Consider the following 24,709-nt stretch of genomic DNA (forward strand, 5'->3'; position numbering starts at 1 on the left):
CAAGTGAAACAGAAGATGGGTGCACATACAGGAGATTAAGATAAATTAAGAAACCAGGTTTGCTACTTGGAGCAAAGAACTCGGAGGAAAGAAGCTGAAGTAGGCTTCTTCAACAGCCCTATAAGATCCTTGATGAGTGTCTTTGCAAAGAAAAGTATTGCTGATTTGAAAGATGAGACAGGATGGAAAATGTTGCATGCCTGTGTGAGAGGGAGACAACGTGGGTGTGCGTGGGTGCGTGCCTGTGTATGAGAGGGCGTAGGCAACGAGTGGGGGGAGCTTGAGATAATGCTTTTCTACAAAAGTCACGTGAGTGCAATTCCCAGAGAAGGGCACTGAGCATTTAACAAAAGTGGAAAGGGAGGAGAAAGACTGCTGTTTCAGAAGACATTAATGGAAAGACAGTGGCAAATACTGTGATCGTCTTTAAAGGAAGTTTCCTGGAGACCTAGAGAAAAAGAAGCCCAAAGAAGGAAACTAAAGGGCTATGATTTCCTTGTCCTGTTGCTTTGTCTCTGGCTCCCTCTGCCTCTGGAAGAATACCCACAGGACACAAAGATGCCCAGCTGGTCACTGCACGCCCAAGTTCGGTTTAGCTGGTGCTTCTCTCCTGTTTAGCCTGACTGCTTTCTCTGAAGGGGAGGATTCGCAACCCGACAGCCCTTTAGTTTAACCTGAAGAGTGTGTGCCGCCTCTCTGATCATCTTAAGAGCCTACTAGAAGTGCAAGTGAGAGGAAAAGAGGAGAACTTGCAAGTGCCCAAGGAGCTCCTGATGCCAAAAGAAGACAAACATTCCTGTGGACGAAGCGGAAAGAACAGAGAAGACTGATTTATTGCTGCTTTCCGTAATATTTTTCTCCCTGTCCTTTGGCACACACAAGTGTCCGGAAATCTTTGAAAACATAAAACAAAACACCAACCCCGAAGCCCCAACCCCTTGGCTAGCTCTTATGGGAATGAAACACTCCTCCCGCTGCCTGCTCCTGAGGAGGAAAATGGCGGAGAACGCTGCCGAGAGCACTGAGGTAAGGACGCGAGGCAAAGCCCTGCACCCCAACTCCCCCACCCCCCCGGGCTCCCTTAGCAGAAACAGCAGTAAGCGCAGATAAACTTTCCTGGATCCTTCGGCATGTCCCTGCCTCCGCTGTTCTGTGGTTTTCTGCATGTGCTCCCACCCTCCCGCTCCGTTCCCCCCTGGCAGAGAACTTTGCGCCCGGCTGGACCGTCTCGTCGCTCAGGCGGCTTCCCGGAAGCAGCTGCTCTACGGCTTCTTGCCGGGAGGCTCGGTGAGCGAGAGCGGGCTGGTTAGAGCAGAGGCTTTGCGTCGCTATGGGGAACGGAGAAGGAGGGGGGGCGGCGGTAAGGGAAAGGGGGCTGTTACTGTGTGTTTGAGGAGGCTGTCGTGGACAAAGAAGGTCTTTTTCTACAGCACCCTGGCCAGCTCCTAGTGTTTCTTTCGCCCGAGAGAATGCAGCGGTGGGGCAGGACTACTTGGGGGAGTTAAGGAAAATATATCTCTGCAGCACCCCAGATATCACCAAGTGCAACTGCCTGAGCAAAGAGCGGGGGGCAGGAAGAGCATTTCCCCTTGTGCCCGGCTCATCTGAGCTTTGCATTTCATTCGGGCCAAGGGGGTATCCTGCGAGCTCTCCATTTTTTCTTCAAGAAATCAGCTGCCCCCCTCCCCCAAATAACGTTTGGTTCCCTCAACCTTTCCCATCTCAGCAACAGCCCTCATTTGCTTCCCTAGGGTTGTCTTGACCTGACTGAGTCTTCTCAAATGATACAGCGGTATGCAGTGTCTCAGCTCTGGGAAAGCAGAAGGATGCAGGATGCAATCCCAGTTTCTCTGGGAGCATGTGAGAAGGAGGCAGGCAAATGTGCTAATGCGTGCCAAACTCCCCGTTTCTATTAATAGACTGTGCCTAAGACTCCCACTGAACATTTAACGTATGGTTACGCGACATACAGCACAGCCATGTGCAGGCCCCCGAGGATATTGCACCCCAATCAACTTCAACGGCTTTGCCATTACATCCACAGGCAACACTGACCCTCCTTCCCATTGCCCTGCAGATAATAAAGAACAAAAGCACCGCTTCAGTATTAGTGAGAACATGACTTCCCCCTCATGCTTCTTTCCATGTCTCTGCCAAATGCCTCCTGCTTTCAATTAGTCCTCACAGTAGGTATCCTGCTCCCTCATGAATCCCATGTTACTCCTCCTAATAGGGCAATAGTGCTCCCTCTGCTAAGAAAGATGTGCTTGATGTTTATAAATATGCCTGCTTTGCCATGCCAGATGAAGACCAGAATTATCTTAAAGTAGTTTAATGTAAGCAGTAAATCAAAGAACACGCCTGTTACTGCATTACAACTCCATAGAGTACCGTTTGCAGAAGAAACATCTATGTAGCAAGAAGTCTAGCTGCACATCTGTAAACTGTCATAGTACTGACAGAATGTATTACATTAAATGACCCAGGATACTGGACCGTATTGCAGGGAGAAATATACAAGCATAACCAGTTCATTTTAAAGCCCCTATTCAGTGAAAATCATCTTTAGATAGTAGCAGACAAATAGGTGAGAGAAGCTTTTTAAATATTCCTCTTCTATTTCAGCTCTGTATTAGTACATTTTTGTTGTTTAAACAGCTTTGTTTTTCTGTTTGTGCAATGCTGTACACACTGCAATGTGCTGTTATGGAGAAGGCTTTCTTAGCGATAAGTTTCATTACAATGCTGCATACAGGACTATATTAAAATGCTGTGCTTCCTCTCCTCAGAGTATCCACCAGTGACAGATTTGTGAAATGAGAGTGAAAATGTTGTAGATTAGGCATCTTCTAATGTGCCTTAAAACCAGAAGTGTTATACTCATAACACGTGCCAAGATATTTCCTATTTTATTAATTTTCAGCTTAGTGATGTTAAGCTCTGTTTTGTTCTGAGAGGTCTTAGAAATGCTCCAGATAAAATATGCCAGGACCTTTGAAGCTCTTTCACTAGTCAAGCATCTATATTTAGCAAAGTCATATGATACCAGTTTGACCTTCAAACCTATATTTCTCTAACTTTCTTTTGAGGTTATCAAATGTTCTGTGACAGAAGGAATGCAGATCAAAGCACCTCAGTTTTGGAGTTGTCGTGGTGTAGGAGAAAATTAGGAATTGGTATAAATTTGCTTCATTTGAAACCAGTTGGTTTTCCCTAATGTTCAGGTTCTGATACTCATTGAATTTCTGAAGTATTTTGTTGCCATGGTGACAGGCATGATTTGAAAAATGTCATCCAGAGAGAGATGAACAGTTAAAACACTTAACAAATGGTCAAAACGTCCCACTGGCAAATCATTCCAAAAAACATTATAGTTCTTATTCAGATTGATTTGAAGTTCCTAGTGAACATATGACACAAAGTCACAGTAAAATATATTGTTTTGTTGAAATCTACCACAACTAAAAGAATGTTAATCTTTTCAAGGTCGAATATGGCAAGTATACTGTTTCAGTAGTAGAACAGTTTACAAAAAATATGTTAAAACAGAGAACATGGACCCTGTATGAGAAACATTTTACTCTTTTGATTCCCCTCTGATGACCATCATGCTATCTTCTTAGCCCCAAAACCTTTAAGAGGTGATGACAGCAAATATAGACAAACGAAAACCAAAGCTACACTATGTCAATACTCACTATATTCTGCAAACAAGGACACAAGGTAGTAAAAAAGCAATATCTCAACAATAAACTTACAAGAGTAAGTTTACCTTGCTACCAGATTGTACAAACATCTACATTATAAGTATACCCACAGCTTTGTATCTTGATCCAAAGCCTAGTTAAGTGAATAGAAGTCTTCCCACAAGTGCAGATGGATATTGGATCAAGCTAAAAATAGTTCTGTAATTTTATTCAACAATTATGTAAGTGTGCTGATAACAGCCAGATATCAGTCTATCAGTCTGTCTGCCAGAGTTTTAACTGGAACAGTTTTTGCTTTTTTTCTTGTGTTTATAGGAGTCTAAGTGCTTTGTAGAATAGTAAATGTCAATGGAAATAAAACCTTCAAAAGTCCTTTGTGTTTAGAGCCTCAATGAAGGCAATAGGGGTCCCACTAATATAAAACTTGCTAAAATGGTTTCAGATAATGTTTTTCAGATTTCAAAGACTGCAAAATGAAAACAATTACTTAGAAAGTTTTTATTCCCCTAGGCCATCCCATGAACTTCAAGAGAACATTGTTCATTGGAACAAAAGCTGTAGAATCTCTCAGAAAAACAATATAAAAAATTAATCTATGTATCTTTAGTCAAGAAAGAAGGCTTGTATACATAAATCAGGTCTGTTTGCATAAATAAAGGTCCAGAATTGGGTTCTCTACAGATAATCAAATGCATTCAGACAGAAAACAAAATAAAAGATAAATTGTTCTTTGTAGAACATACACATGAAGATTTCTCAAATGTCACAGTGCTGACCTGCCATGGATGTCAGTTTGTGGAGTCTTTTATATTAAATGTAAGTGGATATTCATGGAAGCCATATTAATAGTAGGCCTGATATCAGTGGTGGGAAAGAAATTAAAAGAAGTGAGATTTCCAAAGGAGATGTGTGCATGAGTGTGTCTGGTGAACTTGTGCCAGGTGAAAGGAATAGCAAAAAGTGCCAAGGTTTATGTACACATCCAAAAAATATACGCATCTACATGTAATAGGTTAGTTATTCACTTCAAAGTGGCAAACATTAATTTAAAAGTGGCAAAACTTAAATTCTAGGACCTGAAACTGGGATCATTTTGTAGAACGCACAGTGACTTCATAAGATGCAATTCTCATGCTGAAGACTTTGCAGTGTTGATAGAAAAGAAGTCTGTTGTACTGCAGAGAAAAGAGAGATTAGGCAATTTATCAATGGTAAAAAAATAGACTCCTCCTTGCAGGTCCTATTATATAAACCTTAGGTTCTGGTTAGAAAAAAAAATCTTTTGAAGATTTGAGTTAACAGACATAATGGACATGCTTCCCCATACATATGAGTGTAACTGTTACAGTATCATGAGATTGTTTATGCACATTTCTCCAGCCAGTCCAGGTCCCCCTGAATGGCAACACATCTGAAGTGGTTTTATTAGACACTCTTCACAATTCTGTGTCATCTGCAAATTTGTTGAGGGTACACTCTGCCCCATCATCCAGGTCACCAGCAAATACGTTAAGCTGTATATGACCCAGTATTGACCCCTGGAGGTACATCACTAGTGACTGACCTCCAGCTGGACTCTTTTCTGCTGATCACTACCCACTGGGCATGGCTGTTAGACAGTTTTCAGTCCACCTCTTTATCCAGTTATTTAACCCATAGTTCATCAGCTTGTATATGGGAGACAGTGTCAAAAGTCAAGACAACATCCAGTGCTCTTCCCTTATCCACCAAGCCAGTTACCTCATCAGATGTAGAAAACTAGATCAGTTTTCTTAAGCTCAATTTCCCCTTTGTAATTCCATGCTGACTACTCATGGTCACCTTCATGTCTTTCATGTGGACATAATCCTGGAAGTGGTTTCCAAGATTATTTGCTCCATAAGCTTCCCAGGAATTGAGGTGGGGCTGACTGGCCTGTAGTTTCCTCAATCCTCCTTGCTCTTTTTGAACAATGAAAAGACATTTCTTTTTTTTCCAATCTTCAGGAATCTCTCCTGGTCAGCATGATCAAAGATTATAGAGTGGCCCTGCAATGACATTGACTGGCACCCTCACCACATGCGGATACATCCTGTTAGACTTCTGGGATGTATGTATGTCTGATCAGTCTAAAACGTTCCCCAATCTGATCCTTCTCCAAGTGAGAATGAAGCTTCCTTGATCCAGGCTCCTGTGTTCTCTGTGACATGGGATTCCTGAAGGCTGATCTTACTAGAAATGACCGTGGTGAAGAACACACTGAGTACCTTGGTCTTTCCCATGTCCTTTGTCACCAGGGCTGCTTCCTCATTTAGTGTATTAGAGCTTCCTTGAAATTCTCCATTGAAATTTGTTTTTACCAGCTCCAGCACTGTCTCACAAATGGTTAATCAATGGTTAAGCTCAGAAATGATTGACTCAACATATTGTGTAATGAGAATGATATTTCATTGATCATTATCCAGCAAAGCCAATTGAGTCAGAAAACATAACACACCTTATGTATTTTGGAGAGTTTCTGCTTTTACCTCAAGGTTCAGCTCTTGAATGGCTTCCTTCCCTGTTTTTCAGTGTGCACCAATGGATACTTTCCTCATGCTTTTCCCATTTTTTATGGGGAATTCTTAAGTACCCTGTATTCAGTTCTCATCTCTTTTCATTCTCTATTAGCAGAAGGTCAGGATGGGCTAATCTCTCACAGAAGCTTGGAAGTATTTCATAGACCTGACTGGAAGTACATCTGTTCAAAACAGATGCCCTTCCACAACATGTGATAAGTAAGCATCTGGAAAAGGGAATGTCTGTAGTTTAGCCATCTGACAGTGTGTATATCTGACTATAAAACATGACGTGGCACCATCACCTGCCACATAGTTATGACAATGCTTCAGAAGCAATTTATCTGGAATCAGCATAGTCCTTTCCATGTTTAAAAACTCACAGAGGAAAGGGCAGCAGGAAATGGATCCAGTTCATGGACTGGGCAATACTTACTCCTAATTTATATTTCATAAATGCCTCCTCTTCTTCATAACAAAAAATCAGTCACCACCTCATTGGTGTTGATTTATAGTGGCTCCAACTAAAATTTAGGTGTCTGTTTCTGACTTTTATGTGGCAATATTTAGCCATCATCTTAGCTTTAACTTAGATTTAAAAATATAACTTTTTTTCTCAAGCCCTTCCTGTTTCCTCTTTTTGTGATCACGATGGACAATACATTTCTTCTGCCTAACAGGCCTTTGGTATAGGCATTGCATTCAAATCAGATCTCTTTAAGGGTGTTCATTTTGAAACCATGTTAGTTTTATTGACACAAGTGGAGAAGTATCACCCAGACACTGCTAGGTTTACTTTATAAAAAGAGAGAGACTCTGATAGTGAAAACTTTTCATGCACTCTCGTTGCCATGCACACACACATATTGTTTTCTAAGATCCATCCCAATCACCTCTCCAATGAGTAGAACCAGAGGAAATGGAACACTACTTCCCATCAGTCTCAGTATCAGGATCTTGAGCAGCAGCTCAGCATCAACTCACCACAGTTCCACCTCATGCACCTTCTCACCTTCATATTTGATCACAGTCAAATTGTCCTTGCTGAACCTGATGCATATAATCTTGATTCTGTCATCTACTCTGAATATTACTGTGAAGATCATTTTCCTAGCTTTTTTTAACTACATTACTATTCTATTAAGAGAATTTTTATTTAAGCAGATGAACCCTAAAGGAGATAAGTATAGATAAGGATTTCAAGCAAAGAAGGTGCTATTATTTATTACTATCTGATTTTCACAAAAATGTGAAACTTTTCTTCTAAATTTTTTTTTTAAACAGAAGGTGTGCTGTCATGTAGCCTCAAGTTAATTATTTTGTTAAAGAAAAAAAAAATCTCTGTGCCATCTTCCTATATGATAGGTCTGTTCTTTTCTCAAAAGAGAGCCAACAGTGCTTCTCATTAAACTCATAAAACATGTCTTTGTTCCCTTGTAAGTTGGAAGGCAGCAGTGTTTTTGCTTGCAAGATATTTTTTCAGCAGATAAGAGTTGAGTATTCTAAGACCTCAAAACAGGTTTACCCTGATATAAGTGCACCTGTTTCAGCAGAGAGAGATCTTGACAAATTAGAGGGCTGGGCAATCACCAACTACATGAAGTTTTACAAGAGCAACAGGGAGGGGACGTCCCTGGATATATGTGCAGACTGGGTGACAAGGGGCTGGAGAAAGCCCCTGTGGAAACCTGTGGAAAGGGCTCTGGGGCTTTTGGTTGATGGCAAGCTGATTATGAGTCAACAGTGGGCCCTGGCAGCCAGAAGGGCCTACCGTATCTGGGGGTGCATCAGGCACAGCATTGATAGCCAGTCAAGGGACACAATTGTTCTGCTCTACACTGCACTGGTGTGGCCTCACATTGAGTACTGTGTACAGGTTTGGGCGTCACAATATAAGAAGAACTTAAAACTATTAGAGAGTGTCCAAAGGTAGGCTACAAAGATGGTGAGGGTCTAGAGGGCTAGACGTATGAAGAATGACTAAATTCACTTGGTTTTTCACCAGCCTAGAGAAGAGGAGACTGAGGGGAGACCTCATGGGGACCTACAGCTTCCTCATTAGGGGAAGCAGAGGTACAGGCGCTGATCTCCTGTCTGGTGACCAGCAATAGGATACCAGGAAATGGCATGAAGCTGCATCAGGGGAGGTTCAGGCTAGATGTTAGGAAAAGGTTCTTCACTGAGAAGGTGGTTGAGCAATGGAACAGGCTCCCCAGCAAAGTGGTCACAGCACTAGGCCTACTGGAATTCAAGAAGCACTTGGACAACACTCTCGAAAATATAGTTTGTTTTTTTGGATGGTCCTCTGTGGAGCTCGGAGTTGGGCTCGATGATCCTTGTGGGTCCCTTCCAACTCAGGATATTCTACAATTCTGTGATTCATACAGTCAAAAACAGCTCATATTTGTATATAATGACTGTATTAAAAAAGATGAATGTCAAGTGATTTTGCTCAAGAATTGAGGGTTGATCATTACATGATTGTATGAAATGTTAGGAGCATATTTTCTCTTATCCCTTTCTTAACTATGTTTAAAAGATGGGTGTGGAATAACAAAAGCTTATTCACAAAGCCGTACAAGCTTGGTTTTTATCATCATGGTTATCACCAACTGCTTTTGAAATAAAATATGTAGCTACCTTTTTAACAGGTGCAGTTCAGATCCTACTGGAGTTGAACATATATTGATGAAGATTTTTGAACACTTTAACATTTAGTTACAAAAGATGAGGAAAAGGCTGAGGTGCTCAATGCTTTCTTTGCCTCAGTCTTTAGCGGCAAGACTGGTTGTTCTCTGGATACCTGGTACCCTGAGCTGGTGGAAGGGGATGGGGAGCAGGATGTGGCCCTCGCTATCCATGAGGAAATGGTTGGCGACCTGCTACGACACTTGGATGTACGCAAGTCGATGGGGCCGGATGGGATCCACCCGAGGGTACTGAGCGAACTGGCGGAGGAGCTGGCCAAGCCGCTTTCCATTATTTATCGGCAGTCCTGGCTATCAGGGGAGGTTCCAGTCGACTGGCGGCTAGCAAACATGACGCCCATCTACAAGAAGGGCCAGAGGGTAGACCCGGGGAACTATAGGTCTGTTAGTTTGACCTCAGTGCCAGGGAAGCTCATGGAGCAGATTATCTTGAGTGTCATCACGCGGCACTTGCAGGGCAACCAGGCGATCAGGCCCAGTCAGCATGGATTTATGAAAGGTAGGTCCTGCTTGACGAACCTGATCTCCTTCTATGACCAAGTGACGCGCTTGGTGGATGAGGGGAAGGCTGTGGATGTGGTCTACCTTGACTTCAGTAAGGCTTTTGACACCGTTTCCCACAACATTCTCCTCGAGAAACTGGCTGCTCGTGGCTTGGACTGGTGTACACTTTGTTGGGTTAAAAACTGGCTGGATGGCCGGGCCCAAAGAGTTGTGGTGAATGGAGCCAAATCCAGTTGGAGGCCGGTTACTAGCGGAGTCCCCCAGGGCTCAGTGCTGGGGCCGGTCCTCTTTAATATCCTTATCGATGACCTGGATGAGGGGATTGACTGCACCCTCAGTAAGTTTGCAGATGACACCAAGTTAGGTGCGTGTGTCGATCTGCTCGAGGGCAGGAAGGCTCTGCAGGAGGATCTGGATAGGCTGGAGCGATGGGCTGAGGTCAACTGCATGAAGTTCAACAAGGCCAAGTGCCGGGTCCTGCATCTGGGGCGTAACAACCCCAAGCAGAGCTACAGGCTGGGAGATGAGTGGCTGGAAAGCTGCCTGGCGGAGAAGGACCTGGGAGTACTGGTTGGTAGTCGGCTGAATATGAGCCAGCAGTGTGCTCAGGTGGCCAAGAAGGCCAACAGCATCCTGGCTTGCATAAGAAGCAGTGTGGCCAGCAGGTCTAAGGAGGTGATTGTCCCCCTGTACTCGGCTCTGGTGAGACCTCACCTCGAGTACTGTGTTCAGTTTTGGGCCCCTCGCTACAAGAAGGACATGGAGGTGCTCGAGAGAGTCCAGAGAAGGGCGACCAAGCTGGTGAGGGGTCTGGAGAACAAGTCTTACGAGGAGCGGCTGAGGGAGCTGGGATTGTTTAGCCTGGAGAAGAGGAGGCTCAGGGGAGACCTCATCGCTCTCTATAGGTACCTTAAAGGAGGTTGTAGCGAGGTGGGGGTTGGTCTATTCTCCCACATGCATGGTGACAGGACGAGGGGGAATGGGCTAAAGTTGCACCAGGGGATGTTTAGGTTGGATGTTAGGAAGAACGTCTTTACTGAAAGGGTTGTTAGGCGTTGGAACGGGCTGCCCAGGAAAGTGGTTGAGTCGCCATCCCTGGAGGCCTTTAAAAGATGTTTAGATGTAGCCCTTAGTGATATGGTTTAGTGGAGGACTTGTTAGTGTTAGGGCAGAGGTTGGACTAGATGATCTTCCAACCTAGACGATTCTGTGATTCTGTGATTCTGTAACAAGTGTTCTATTAATAATGAAAGAAATACTGAACACCCTGCTATGCTTCTGTGTGAAAGCAGCTCTCAGCATGATAATTTATTGTAGAATCCTATGAAGAGAGGCTGAGAGTGTTGGGATTGTTCAGCATGGAGAAGAGGAGCCTTAGAAGGGATCTTGTCAATGTCTATAAATACCTAAAGGGAGGGTGCAAAGAGGATGGAGCCAGTGGTGCCCAGTGGTAGGACAAGAGGCAATAGGCACAAACTGGAACATAAGAGGTTTGGTCTTAACATTGGGAAGCGCTTATTTACTGAGTGGGTGACAAGACACCAGAATGGTTGCCCAGAGAAGTAGTGGAATCTCCTTACTTGGAGATCTTCAGAATCCATCTGGATATGGTCCTGGGCAATCTGCTGTAGGAGTATCATTTCAGACTCTGACTATTAATGAACTGCCAAGATATCCAATCACATTGACACAACAGTTTCTACTCTAACAATATTTCAAAATAAGAAAGTTACTTTACTCATCACATAAAGACTAAAATGCAAATACAATACACAATGCTAGTTCAGGATCATCAAGGCTCCGCTATTAATAATTGAATAACTGTCTTAGCATTGAGATCATTTGTCATTTCAGCCACACTTCAATATGTTTGCTTACAAAATTACTTATTGCATGTATGTCTTTATGTATGCATATATATATAGAGAAATGCACACACAAAGTTACATATTTACATAAATTCAAACTGCATGTTATGCCATGACTTTCATTTCTTTGCACAAAGTTGTAAGAGTTATAGAACTATGTCAGAGAAGACAATACTGAGCTGATGTGGACTGATATACTGAAGAATAACATCCTGTTTAAAGTCTGATATCACATCAAACATTTATATATTTCTCTGTTGATATTGTGATTAAGTAGATTAAAAACTGTAACTCTGTGTTTAAAAAGGCAGTCTCTCAGAAGAGTCCTAGCTTTTCATTCAATAACATCTTTTATATTCACTATCTTCCTTTGTAAATATATTCTGACAAAATTCAGTTTAGTTGTGGACAATACAGGAAGCCTTCCACTTCAAATTGAAATAACAAGCTCACATTTCAGGTACAATACTAGGAAAGCTCTAAAGTCAGTTTCAGACCAGTTAACTTGGTGATCTGTTAGGAATACAAACTCCCAATTCAGAAAAGGAACATTTGAAAATATTTGACTGTCAGTATAGATCACTTCCAAGTATTTATACCTTTGATTCATCCGTTAAATATAATTGGTCTTGTGTTCTTAAATTCTGAAACACCTACACATCTCACAGAGGTCTGAGAAGAAGACACTTAGCATACTTGCAAGTCAGATGATATGCAGTTTAATTACTCTCACAAAGGACATTGATTTTAATATTTTTTTCCAGGTAAAATACATTCAGAAATTTGTAGAAGTTCAATTCTCAAAAATAGTTTTTCTTCAATACCTCTTCAGTAATTTAGGCATTGTTGTTATCATTGTTAGGGGATCCCGTTGTATACCCTAGCAGAATGGATCTCCCCAGGCATCTGAAATTCATTCTAAGAGTCAACTCTTATTTAAAGCAGCAAGAATTTAATGGTACCTGTATATCAGCTCAAGCTGGGTGCCTACAGGGAGGGACCTCACTTGAGTCTTTCCCTGAGATCTGTGCAATCTTTGTTTCATTTGCCGTAGTCAATCAATTCTTGACACATATATGTTATGTTCCTTCAGATTGGCTGTTCTTTGTTTCAGGGCAGGATGGTTTCTGTTATCTCTGGTGTCAGGCTCCTATCTGGCACCATCCTTAGTCAGCACATCCCCCCCTTCACTCATCGGCATCCACCCAGACCCCCACACAATGTCACTCACCGTTGTTCAATCAACCAATATACCATGTTCAGGTTACGCAGAGTTCATGCTGCAGCCTAAGGCTTCACCAAATTTACTCTATTAATGTCAAGCTACTAATGTCATGCGATAGCCACCTGAGTTCCTTACATACCAGTGGCTTCTTTCTCTTTCAATTCACTGAATCGCTCTGTTCAGGCATCTTTCACCATGCCTACAGAATCTCTTTTATGCAGAATATGTACAACTCAGAAATACATAGGAATTATTTGTTGCCTAACATACCAGAGGCAGCTATTAACAAGCTACTGGGATGAGCACTAGTATGCTTGTCATTCCCAACATAGGATGTACAAAGATTTTTTGCTAACCATGTAATCATGAAGCAGGGAGGGTAGGTCAGCTTCTGTTGCTCCCAGGAGTGTTCGTGTTTTCCTTTGTGCTTTATATTCATGTTCATGCTTCATGTTTCATGTTCCTGTTGCCATCTTTAGACTCCTTTAGAAGGTTATACCTCTTTGTGTTACAATTTTTCTTCCTGAGTCCCTTGAATTTTACATTTGTGTTTCACCTCATTTTTATCTTTCATGGATCTATGCTACAGGCTTTTTCAAACTCTCTGACAATTCAGGAATTTTCTCGTCAGTCTGAGCCAAGGTTACACATCTGGGCTGTTGGTCATTGCTAGGCCTTGAATTCCAGACTGCTGAACCCCTAAGAAGAGAGGCTGGAAGATACAGAGAGAGTGGGATGCAGCACCTAGGAAGATACTGAGCTCAGTGGGTACTTCTGAAAGTAACAGATGTACATTTCTGAATATTTCTCTGCCTACATACCTTTGAAATCCTGGCCGTCATCTTAGCTGTATGCCTGTACTTACTTACACCTTTATTCTAGTTTTGCATGGAAATGTTGTATAGGTTAAATATAAGGATCTTCAAAAGTTTACGTACAATTATACTGCAGTTGGAATGGCCAAGTAAACCCAGTGTGTTTTGAATGATGATTACTCTGCACACCACAAATAAACCAAGTCTGTGACGTTTTGTGCAGTAAATTCAATGCCACACAAATGTGCTGAATGTAGTGTATATGAACCACAATTGTCTGTGCAGGTGATCAGACATTTCCTGAAACATACACATATTTCTGTCCATTAAATCATAGACAAATATAATAAACTTATTTTAACTGGCTTAACACTCCAAGCCTTACTGAAATACTAGTAGATCCACCAGTTATAAATAGCTATAAATGACTATAGATCCACTAGGAGAATGACATGGAAAAGTCAATTGTACCTGTAGATTAGGTACAAATAGATTAGATTAACTGTGCCAAATACAGATCATGTATTAAATCAATAAAGTCTTAATGTATGATCAAAACCTGTTACAATGTTCTTCCTTGAAAACTGGTTATATACATGCATAAACCCATGACCAATACAGTTTTACAAAGACAGACATAAATGCAACAATTACCTAGTTATGGTGACAATTTTTAACAGGATTTAACAATTTCAAATTATATAGAGATTGTACTGCATGCACACAGTATCTTGCATATAAAGATGAGAACAGCTCTCTAGCAGCTTATGTTTCATAAGTTATCGGCAGTACATTTTTCCTATAAGATGTTATCATAATGAACATCAACATTAATCATATTCTATAAAGCACCATTTATATTTTCCATGACATATTTGCTATTTAGGGCCTCTTGACTGCATCAGATGTTTTTCATTACTTGAAGACTTTTCAGAGGTGTGAAGGTCTAAGCCTGTGTTTAAAACACACAGGCCACAGGGCCACTTTTAAGTTTCTCTTAAAAGCCATTACCTCTCACATCTCTGCTAAAGGACTGGAAGTTATAAATGTATAGGAAGAGTGAATAACAACAGAGGACTACTATTTTGACCAAAAAAAAAGGAAATCTGGTAAACAATTCCTGTTTCTACCCGTTTCCTTGTTTTGGTGATCTCAAATGACGGGGAAAAATACAAACATAAAATAGCCCAAACACCAATTTTACATCCAAATAAATCTGAATAAGCAAATAAAACACAAGATATAAGAACACTGGGAAACTAAAAATTTTATACATTGTATTAATTTTCTTCACTTGTCTGATTAAAAAAAAAAAAAACACAGTAAATTAAGGAATTTGTAACAAAAAAACACAGTCCCTGGGTCTCCTTAAGCATTTAGACCTGTGAAATGCTGAGTGTATTCACATCTCTATCATCTCTGTTGCCTATTTTTCTATTCCACCTGACAATCTGAAGGTCTCAATAAAATGAGTTTTTATGGTGTGTTTTTTTTTCTATTTTTTTCCCCAAAACAACAACAACAATAGCAACAAAAATTATTTCTTACAATTGCTGGACTGTACAGAGTATGCAATTCAGAACAATGGAAATCAGGACGATTAATTGCATAATGTATTTGTCAGCAATTCTATATTTAGCTTTTATCTAGTTGCATAGTTTAAGTCTCTTAGCTGTAGGATACAGCTTCAATATCTCTAACACCAACTTAAAATCAAAATCCTACTTAATCAAGATCCTACTTAATCATCTGTTTTTAGTGAGAAATCTTAGGTGGAATTGAGATGGACTTAGTTTGGATGGACATTTTTAAGGAGGTAGAGAAGATGCTGTTCTTCTCATGTTCTTCTTTCAATCATTTAGACTTATCTTTATGATACGGTCTTTAAAAGGTAGCATGGTGTTCAAAAGAAACCTTACTGCTTCTCATACTCAATTTGTGTCAGTTGTGCTACTGGTGACAGAACAGGTGCATTCCTCTGAATCTTATCGTGCTTTTGTTAGGGTCCTAATATTGTCTATCAAGAGATCCATCATCAATTATTTTCTATTATTATATTTTAAATCAGTGAACTAGGATCTGGCGTTTGCTCACAGAACTTCAAATGACTTAACAAGATGTCTGAGTTGGTGGCCTACTTGTCCTGTCTCATCAACAGAGACAAACACCTCTGAATTGCAACTCTGCCCATCTCAAACCTGAATCATACTTTAAAGGAGCTTCTTTCTTTATGTGGCTCCCAGATAGAGCCTAGGGTGGCTAGGCTGCCAACCTAGAGGCTTCGCTTAACTGTCTAGAGTTAATAGTATGGTTCTGTGCCTACAAGTACTTTTGTATAAACAAACTGATTCAAGGTCATGTGCTGGAACCTTGCTAATAGAATCATTGGGTACAGCACATCTAGTTTTTGTGATATTGTAACTGTGCAGATGTGCCACTTCACTGCCGTGGTCCCTGCAGTAATGACAGCAGACAAACCACAGGTATTTTCATTTGTATAGCAGCTCTTAAAAATATTCCCTTGATTCAGTCATGTTGAAAATCCCATTTCTTCTGTGTTTCTCACACTATCTTTCAGATTCTTTTTCCTATCATAAAGCTCTCCCTCTCCATTAATTCTGAATGTACAGCCAGATCAGATGTGAGAACTGATGATTCTCTTCCTATCCCGCTGAGATGACAGTAATTCCAGGAACAGAAAAAATATTTGAAGAAACAGGATTCCAATAAGCTTGATATGTTCCAAAAAGAAAGAGAAAAAGAAAGAAAGAAAAAAAAAAGTACCCATTAGTGTCAATAAAATCTCGAATCTTCTCCTATTCCCCACGTTAATCTACTGTACTTTCCAACACCATGTAACAATCACCACTAGGCAGGCTGGGAAAGAGGTTTCTTTCTTGGGAATGAGGCATGAGTAGTACTGGATTGCAACAAATGCTGTTCTTGTGGCTCTGAGATTCATAAAAAAGATAAATCAACTTTAGCAGATCTGAATACAATGACAAGTCTAGCAGCAGGCTCTAGGGAGAAACTTTTTGCTTATATTATTTTGCTCACTTGTGGTTGCTTTCAGGGTTTTTTTTTGTTTTGTTTTTATTTATTTCTGTTCCTTAAATCAGATTAATGTTCAGAAAAGTAGCAAGTGAAACTTTCAGTCCTATCCTTTGACTCACAGTTATCTTATATAATGCACAGATTTTGCTGGACTTTTAAAATTATTATTATTATTATTTTTTGGCCCATCATCAACATGTCAGAAGGCAAGAGAAACTGAAGGCCTGTCCCGCCATCAGAACACAGAAGGGGTTGGTGCAATAAGGAAATTTACATTGCTGCACATCATGCTGTGCCCATATTGCGGCTAAAGAGCAATAATGCCAACATCATATGTGGAAAGGTGATGAGACTGGCTAAAAAAAGATACTGAATTTGCGTCATTGAGTTCTTTTTATAGACCCTTCAGTACCAGGAAACTTTCACTTGGTGTTTTCAAGGTTTCTTCATAACTGTGAATGGTGATAACCTTTCTAAAGCTGAAATTCACAGTCTAAGATTTTCAGGGCAAGAAAAGTCACATGAATCTGTGAAAATCACAGGTCAGAAGCACTTTAATCAGAGAATATCAGTCTTCATGCTAATCAACTTATTTACATATGCATCAATGCAAGATTATTTTGAACAGAAGCCTAGTTATACAGATAGTTCTACTGTCAGTTACACTTTCTGCTCATGTTGTTTCTAATCATTTCCTTTTTGCTCTACATTTCTTCTCAGTGAAGACATTTCAGAAGAACTTCTTGAGCCTGTAGGGATTCTACAGCAATTATTTGATTTATTCCTCTATTATTGCACAAGTAAAGACAAAACATTTGTTCTCATATATGCAAGTCTTAGTGTCCATGGGTTGTTGTGCATGCATTAAGCAGAGCCAAAGCTTTTCCCTGCAAGAAGGAAGAATGAAGCACCACACAGGATGTCAGCAGAAAAGCATGAGAGGGTGTGCAGCAGCAACAGAAATGGGGTACCAGAATACAGGCTGCATTTTCTTGCCTGAGACCTGCAGGAAGGATTCAGCTTCAGCAGAGTGTGAGGTTCAAGTTGCAGTTTCTTGTTGCAAGGAGGGGCTGACTACTGTCAGGACAATCACAGGTTTGAGTTTGTGGACAAAGCAATCTGTACTGTGTCCATAAATGAGGCAAGGATTTCCATCCAGTCCTATCCAAGTGTGTGCCCTCCCTTAGCACACAATAATATATGCTGCTTTCTGAATTAGCATCAATGAAAATGCTGTGACCCAATCCCTTATGCTGGGTATCTTCCTGAACTTCCAAGTGCCAAAGAGAGGTCGGAGGCAGAACTATCCTCCCACTGCACACTTACCAGTCTTGTGAGGCAGAAAAGCTACTATTTTTGTTTTAGCAGCTGTGGCTGCTGAGCACAAGGTAAAGGCTTTCTGCCAATTTTCTTCTCAAGGATTTGTTTGCGGTTGGAGCCTGTACATTTGATAAAGTTACACTTTGACTCTCCTCACAGGCGTTTTATTCTAATGTTTCCAAATTAAAATATTAGTTGTGGAGAGGAAGAAATACTCTGATAACCCACATTAAGAGATGGCTAACTCCTTCAGAGTCACACAGTGAGATGGACTTAGAATCAACATGAAGGACAAAAGATAGCCAGTTGGGTTACAACAAGAGATTAAGAGAAAATTTGTGCTATAAGATACTAAGACACAGTGAGTTACAGCTTCAGAAGAAGCAGGAAGATGTCTTTACTCTGTGCAGGGAAACACTATTTTTCAACTAATTGACAAAAGAAAGTGCCAAGTGTTGGACCTTATTCAATATTGGTCTCTGTGAGCTCTTAGTTCTGAAGCTGCATTGAACTGTGTAACTCTGTGTACTCATTTTCTCTGGCACTTCAGCTCAGCAACTGTCATTTCTCAACCTTTTTCTCCTTCCTGTCCTCATTTATCCTGCAGAGGTTAAAAAGTAATAATGGATAAATCTGGATGCTCCTTAAGCTAAGACCTCTTCTAGAGTTTAGAAACATCAGAAACTACCCTGAAGTGCTCATCTAAAGCTTGGCTAGGGCATAGAGTAGGTGATCAATTGCTGGTATTTTTGTAGCAAAGTCTACAGGATATACTGTCTTCCTAGAACTGTTGTTCTGAAATATCTGAAGTTCAGTGATGAGGAGGAGAATGTCTGGGACACAGGATGCAAAGTGACTTTCAGGGGTCAGTGCATTAAAAATTTGCTAAGCACACAACGGACTATATGCACAAAGCCTATTAAAAATGAAACGAGTTGCTTGACTCCCTTGTTAAAAATAGTACAGTTACATCAAGAATGGGAAATGGAAATATGGGGAATTTAATACTCTCAGTGGTTCTATAACAACTCCAGTAAAGAAAGTAGACTCTCAAAATATAGTCAAGCCTGAGTACTAATTACATCATAACCACATTCACAAGGATTAATTTAGGATGCAACTCCTCTATCCTAAAAGTCTAAATGACTTTTTTTTTTTTTGTAAACATAATTGTTTACCTTTCTGAAAAGATTTTTCTACAGGTAAATAATTTAACAGTTATGAGGAAACACTTATATTTCTATTAAGCTGAAAGGCAGTGTTCTCTGTAGGCAGAAATTACCATGCATGTTGTCTGTCAGTCTCATTATACTATAGGTCTTTACACAAGGTGATCTTTTTGTCAGGAGTCACATTCCTCTCTGCCATTTACTTTTCCTAGCAGAATCTCAGCCATGCTTTGTCTTGGAAAAAGAGCTGGGAATACTTACTGTGTAATAACTCAATGAGCCATCCTGGACAGTACCTATGCTGAATTACAAGTGTTTATTTTAAAGTAATAAGGAAGTAGATGAAGATAAAACCCACAGAGGGACTTTGGATTCAGTCTCAGTGTCCACAAGGAGAGAAAAAAAAATGATTATTATGCTCTCAACCTGAACCTTACTTTATTTTGTGGAGGCAAGAGGTGCTGCAGATGTCCAAGAGGACTAACTGTGTTTGCTCTACCTGGGTTATCCAGGTCTTGCAGTATGTTTGTTCTAGTCTCCAACCTTTAGGCTGCTATTAGAAATGTAATTCATCACTAGCACTATTCCCTTACACATCTGATTTTTCATCCCTTAAAATGTAATATCAAGAAACAAAAGTCAAGAGCACATTTTCCAGAGTAAAGACTGCTCTCTGGAGTAAGAGCTATAGATCTTGGTCCTCTGATATGGAGTTTCTATGAGCAACAACCTTATAGTTTTGGTCATCTCAATGCAGGCAAGGGGATGAGCACTAGTCTGGGCTCTCCTCACATGGAATTCAAGCCAGATTGAGGTACTTTGGCAGAGCAGATGGTAAACATCTGTTATGTAGATAAAATGAGGATTTTATTCTTTAGTACTGCCAATCTGCTGCCTTTCATGAACAGTAAATATTTCAGACTTAAAAAAAAAAAAAAAAAGGCAACTAGGCAGCTGACAAGATTAAAACCATTGGAGGGGGGATCCAAAACCTGCTACAAGTGTTGGATTCAGTCTTAACACCTGCAAGCCACCACTCCACTTGCTAGCTGAAGTCAACAGTTCTTTCAAGTAACCATTAAAGTAATTGGCTAAATAAAGTCTGAAAACTTATTTTCTATTTCTTGTTCTGAGGCTTGTACCTCAGAACAAACCTCAAAATTTGATGAACTTTTTGATGAACAAATTTGATGAATTCTTCACCCAGACTTCATAAAATAGAACTCTGGATGAAAATTACACCATCTCACTGATGTTGCCTATCATTTTATTCTAAACCAGCCCTAACCTGTTTCTTCATTTTGGGTGAAAGCTGTCTTTTTGAGTTTGGTTACTTAAGCCTTCTACTGTAGCGATAGAAAGGCTTCCATTAAATTTAACTGACCTTTCTGCTATCTTAAGAAAATAATTTGTACAGATTCTGTACTATTCTGGCTATTTTTATTAATAATTACCCTCTAAAGATATTAGAGTTCTATTTTTTCTTGCAGATTTCAGCTTATTCTCTGATACTGGGAAAAGACCTCATAATAACTGTTCTCATAGCTTATTATCATTTTCTGATTCTTGTTCTCCATGTCACAAGACACTCAGTCAAGATGACGATGGGATGCCAAAGAGGCTGTCCAGTGGTACAGCTGCTCCCTCATTACAAGAAACACATCATGAGCATTGATAATGGGGCCTATAGGGTGATGTAACATTGTAACATGATGTAACATGATGTAGCATAACCAGGCTATTTTTGTTTCCTTTCCCTTTGTGTCCATCTGGAGGAATTTCTTTGAAGAGGGTATATTACTTTTTATTTATTTGCATGTCACTGGAACCCTGATTCTGTTCAGCAAGGCAGGCACCTTTGTAGCAGCAATGATAACAGCAACCAATTAGAAAGTCATAATGGTGGATCTAAACAAAAGTTCAAACATCTCAGGTTTTGTAGCTTCATAGCTCATTATGCAAAGAGCTGCAACAAACTCACTGCACTGTGTTCAACTTTGATATTTTCAGTACAAGTTCCTAGAACTTCTGTGCCTTGAGATGCGAGATGTAAAGTAATCTGGCTCATGAATATTTTTCTTCACTTGTAGGTGAACAAACACCACCAGTCCTATTTAAATTTCTTGTCACTGCTCATAGATAACAGTAGCATGTCTTCCCTAGCTTATAGGTGATCACAAAGTGAAAACAAACGTTAACAAAGCTAGGGTTTCATGACTCAGGAAATGACCTTGCCACAAAAAACAATTTTCTAACAGAAAGAGGTGAATTGCATCCTTCAATTACAAGTAAACTACCATTTGTTAACCATCCTTTAATATTCTGACAATAGATCCCTGTGCACCATTCATAGCTTCATAGCCATAATAATAAGTAGTCTGTAATTCAGAATTTACATGGAATTACGTTAGTTGACCTGGGTGACCCACCACAGACTACAGAGGCTTCTTTTAAAGGGCCTGGCACACTGAATGTTGGACTCTGCAGAGAAGTGAGAGGACAGTATTTATTCTAAAGTGCAGTCTATCTACACTGTGAGCTATACCAAAGAAAATAAGTAAGGTGACACCAATGAGTCCTCTCTGATGCACATAGAAAGGAAAGGGCCATCAAGGGCAGAACAGCTAGAAACCTGTATCACCCTCCAAGCTAGTCCAGCTAGGTCTGAGTAAAGTAGAAGCAAAGGCAGTCCTAAAAAACTGCTTTATTATTTACTGAACCCTACAGTACAGGAGGAAAAGGAGCTGAATCATGACTATCATTACTTCCTAAATAACAATATAGACTTTGAGCTACCCTTAGGGAAATGTAACATTAAACAATTTCTTCAACATATTTGATTGCAAAGTGCCAAATCTAGACAAGCAGCAGAGAACATCTCTTGAACTATCAATGGAGACCTTAAACTATGTGTCCGTGTGCACACAGGAGGAACTGTTACTCTTAGACCAGCTACTCAGGTGCCCTAGAACAAGTGCTGGATTGACAGGACTTGAAGACACCACCCATATAGACACATAAATCTGAGGTTTCCCATCCCATCTCAAAAAATGAGTCAAGACTGGTGCTATTTGATTGTTGATAACAAATGCACCTGCTATTGCAGAACTAGTGCATTGACACAAGTTGGACAGCTGAGGCTGCAAGACCTGAAGGGAAGGAGAACGCTGATAGCTCTAGTTTAAGCCAGTACTGTTCCAGCAGTAAGACACTTTCATGATATTCTCACTCTGCTATGCCAAACCTGATCACAGGATTTGGAAGTGGTAGTGTGAGTTTGGCCCCTGAACAGCATGACATAGTTGGGTGTTGCTTGTTATTGGTATAGAAGTTCTTGTCTGATCAGGCCAGACAGGACATTCAAATATCAGTGCAATTAGTAAGCACTTAATGTTAACAATTGCCTCTACTAGATTTAGAGCGGACTCTGCAATGAATAGCCAGGAGTTTAATTGGTATGGTTTATTTTTAGATTCTTTGAGTCCATGACCAACATTTCAAAATCAGCTGTAAGAATTGAAGCACTTTAATAATACAGGGATATTTCTTCCCCTTGTACAGCTCTCAGAAATGCAGGTAAGAGATGAACTGATGCTAAACTTGTAAAAGATCATTATTTCCCAAAAGCTGTAGCCTAGTTCAAAAGGAAAATTCTGCAATCACCTTTTCATCTTTCCCCACTTTCAACAAACAGGCAATAGGTATACCCCAGACCTTCCCTCTCAACTAACACAAAAGCCTCTAATAGCCTTGTCAGAACAGCAGGCTATTTCCTCTTCTTACACTTGTGCATCTTGATTACCTTTGTTCCAGAGAGTTTTGTATGTAGTACTGCAAGAGAAGAGATCTGGTATTTCTGGTCCTGTCAAAACTCCTAAGAACTAGAAACCTCAGAACAAAAATCTGTTACCTGAAAACATATAGTTTGTACCTGCTGCTTTTCTTCCTGGATAATTGAACGGAAGAAAAAGAAAAACATTTCACGGTGATCGAACAATTTAAGTGCCCCTGGGCCTTTAAAAGCTACTTTAGATATTAGGTGTGCTTCCAATTTTGGTAGCAATAATATCTTATTCTGTAAACTATGGCTGGCAATTACATTCTTATCTCTCACAGATGATCTCAGTTTTTATTTTAAATTCCCATGATTATATCAGTTCAACCAGTCACCACCCTTTATTAGGGCACCTTCCTATTTTTTACTACTGTAAGGTCTCATCTCTTCCCAAATGAATGAAGAATGATGAAATTATATGAAATTCTCGCCTTTTTTGTCAGAAGAAGAGAGGCTTAATACACTACTAAAATAAGAAGGATTTTTTTTCTTCATTTGCTCTTATTTGCCTCTCATGAATCCTTAAAAATGGTCTCTTGGTGGAAATTGTTGACTTGCAGTGTTACCATGTCACACCTAGCTGTAAAACTGTATGAAACCAGAAGCCACAACCTACCAGACTCCTGTGAGTCTACTGATTGCAGTTTATGCTGCTCTGTGATCTGCACACCAAATTCAACTCTTCAGACTGGATTCTGGAACAGGAGAAGGACTGGGCTGCTCTAACCTGCAAAAACCGAAGAGCCTACACTTCTTAGCAAGGCACCAAATTCAGAAGAGCTCTATTAGAAAGCATGCTATATCTGAGCCACAAAAAGGTTGAAAAGTCTTGCATATCTCTCATAAACACAGTAGCCCTTATTATCTAACCTTTGTTTCTCAGCCTGCTGGATTTGCTTATGGGTGTTAAGCTTGCATCAAAATAACCAGTGTACTTGAGTGAGTTCACCTGTTCCATTCTTGATCACACTGAAGAATGGAAACAAAACCTCAGAACATCTATCCACAGAACATCACAGCTTGTCTCCTTCATGAGCTTTAAAATTCACCTATATTAATTCTCTACTTTTCAATTCTTTAGTCATGTAAAGAGAGACCATTACACTGTAACAAGTCCGTACACTGTATATTTATTGGGAGGGAACAACATGGCTATCTGTGGAGATTCACATCCATACAATTGATTGCAGTGATTTAGACTTTGCTGCTTGAAATGGAGAATGAGTTTAGCAATCTGCCATCTGTATTCCGCTTTAACACTGTCTTCCAGATGGTTCTTGATTTACCACTGAGTTGAAGCATACAAGACTTGCTATGACTTCAATAGAAAGAGGTTTGAGACTAGCCAGTACTTGAAACCCTTCACAATGGAACGTAACTCACTTGTCATCAGTCTTGAGGCACTTTAAACAGATGGACAACAGAGTCTAATGAAGTATTTTTTTTTTTTTTTCTGGAGAATACTGTTAGTAAGGTCAGAGAAGAAAGGGACTGGGGCAAAAACAAGGTGAACATAAAAAAGAGTAATTCCTGATAATTTACTGTAAAATTCAGCTGAGCATTTTCATTTGCTCGTACTTGTGCTCATGGACATTGAGCTTTTGCATTTGATTTGCAAAAATATTCACAGAACACAAAATAAAGATGGATACTTTTATGTAATTATTTATATTTGAAGTGGGCCCTGTACTGTGAGAGGCTCACAGGATCATCAGAATTTATTGATACCTTCGTAGAAATTGCCATACCAGATTCAAAGTGTGTGTATGCTTCTAATTCTACTCCAGTACCCTCCCTGCAAAACTAACATAAGTATTAGAACAGAAGGTTCAGACAAAAATGAAGAAAAAAGTTCAGAATGGAGAGAGAAATACATTTCTGTGCAACAAATTCTTTCAGATTTAGTCTCATCTGTGTTGTGCCACCAAGCTTCTAGTCCTTTACATTTTTTTTTCCCAAATTCTTTT

The 24,709-nt window shown here is 40.1% G+C and overlaps 1 protein-coding gene across 3 annotated transcripts in view; it reads left to right on the forward strand.

Annotated features, from left to right (window-relative positions):
* The first annotated feature begins 345 nt into the window (after positions 1-345).
* Positions 346-24,709, forward strand: part of PRMT8 (protein arginine methyltransferase 8) — a 75,547-nt gene continuing 51,183 nt past the window's right edge. Inside the window, exon 1 of one of the 3 annotated variants that reach the window (XM_013199977.3) lies at positions 346-1,026. In XM_013199977.3, coding sequence (XP_013055431.1) covers positions 952-1,026 — 75 coding nt within the window. In that variant the 5' untranslated portion in view covers positions 346-951. The remainder of the gene's footprint in view (positions 1,027-24,709) is intronic. The other 2 variants (XR_007159709.2, XM_013199976.3) reach the window with 2 other exon arrangements.

The sequence above is a fragment of the Anser cygnoides genome, chromosome 1, assembly GCF_040182565.1.
Source record: "Anser cygnoides isolate HZ-2024a breed goose chromosome 1, Taihu_goose_T2T_genome, whole genome shotgun sequence".
Classification (NCBI taxonomy): Eukaryota; Metazoa; Chordata; class Aves; order Anseriformes; family Anatidae; genus Anser; species Anser cygnoides.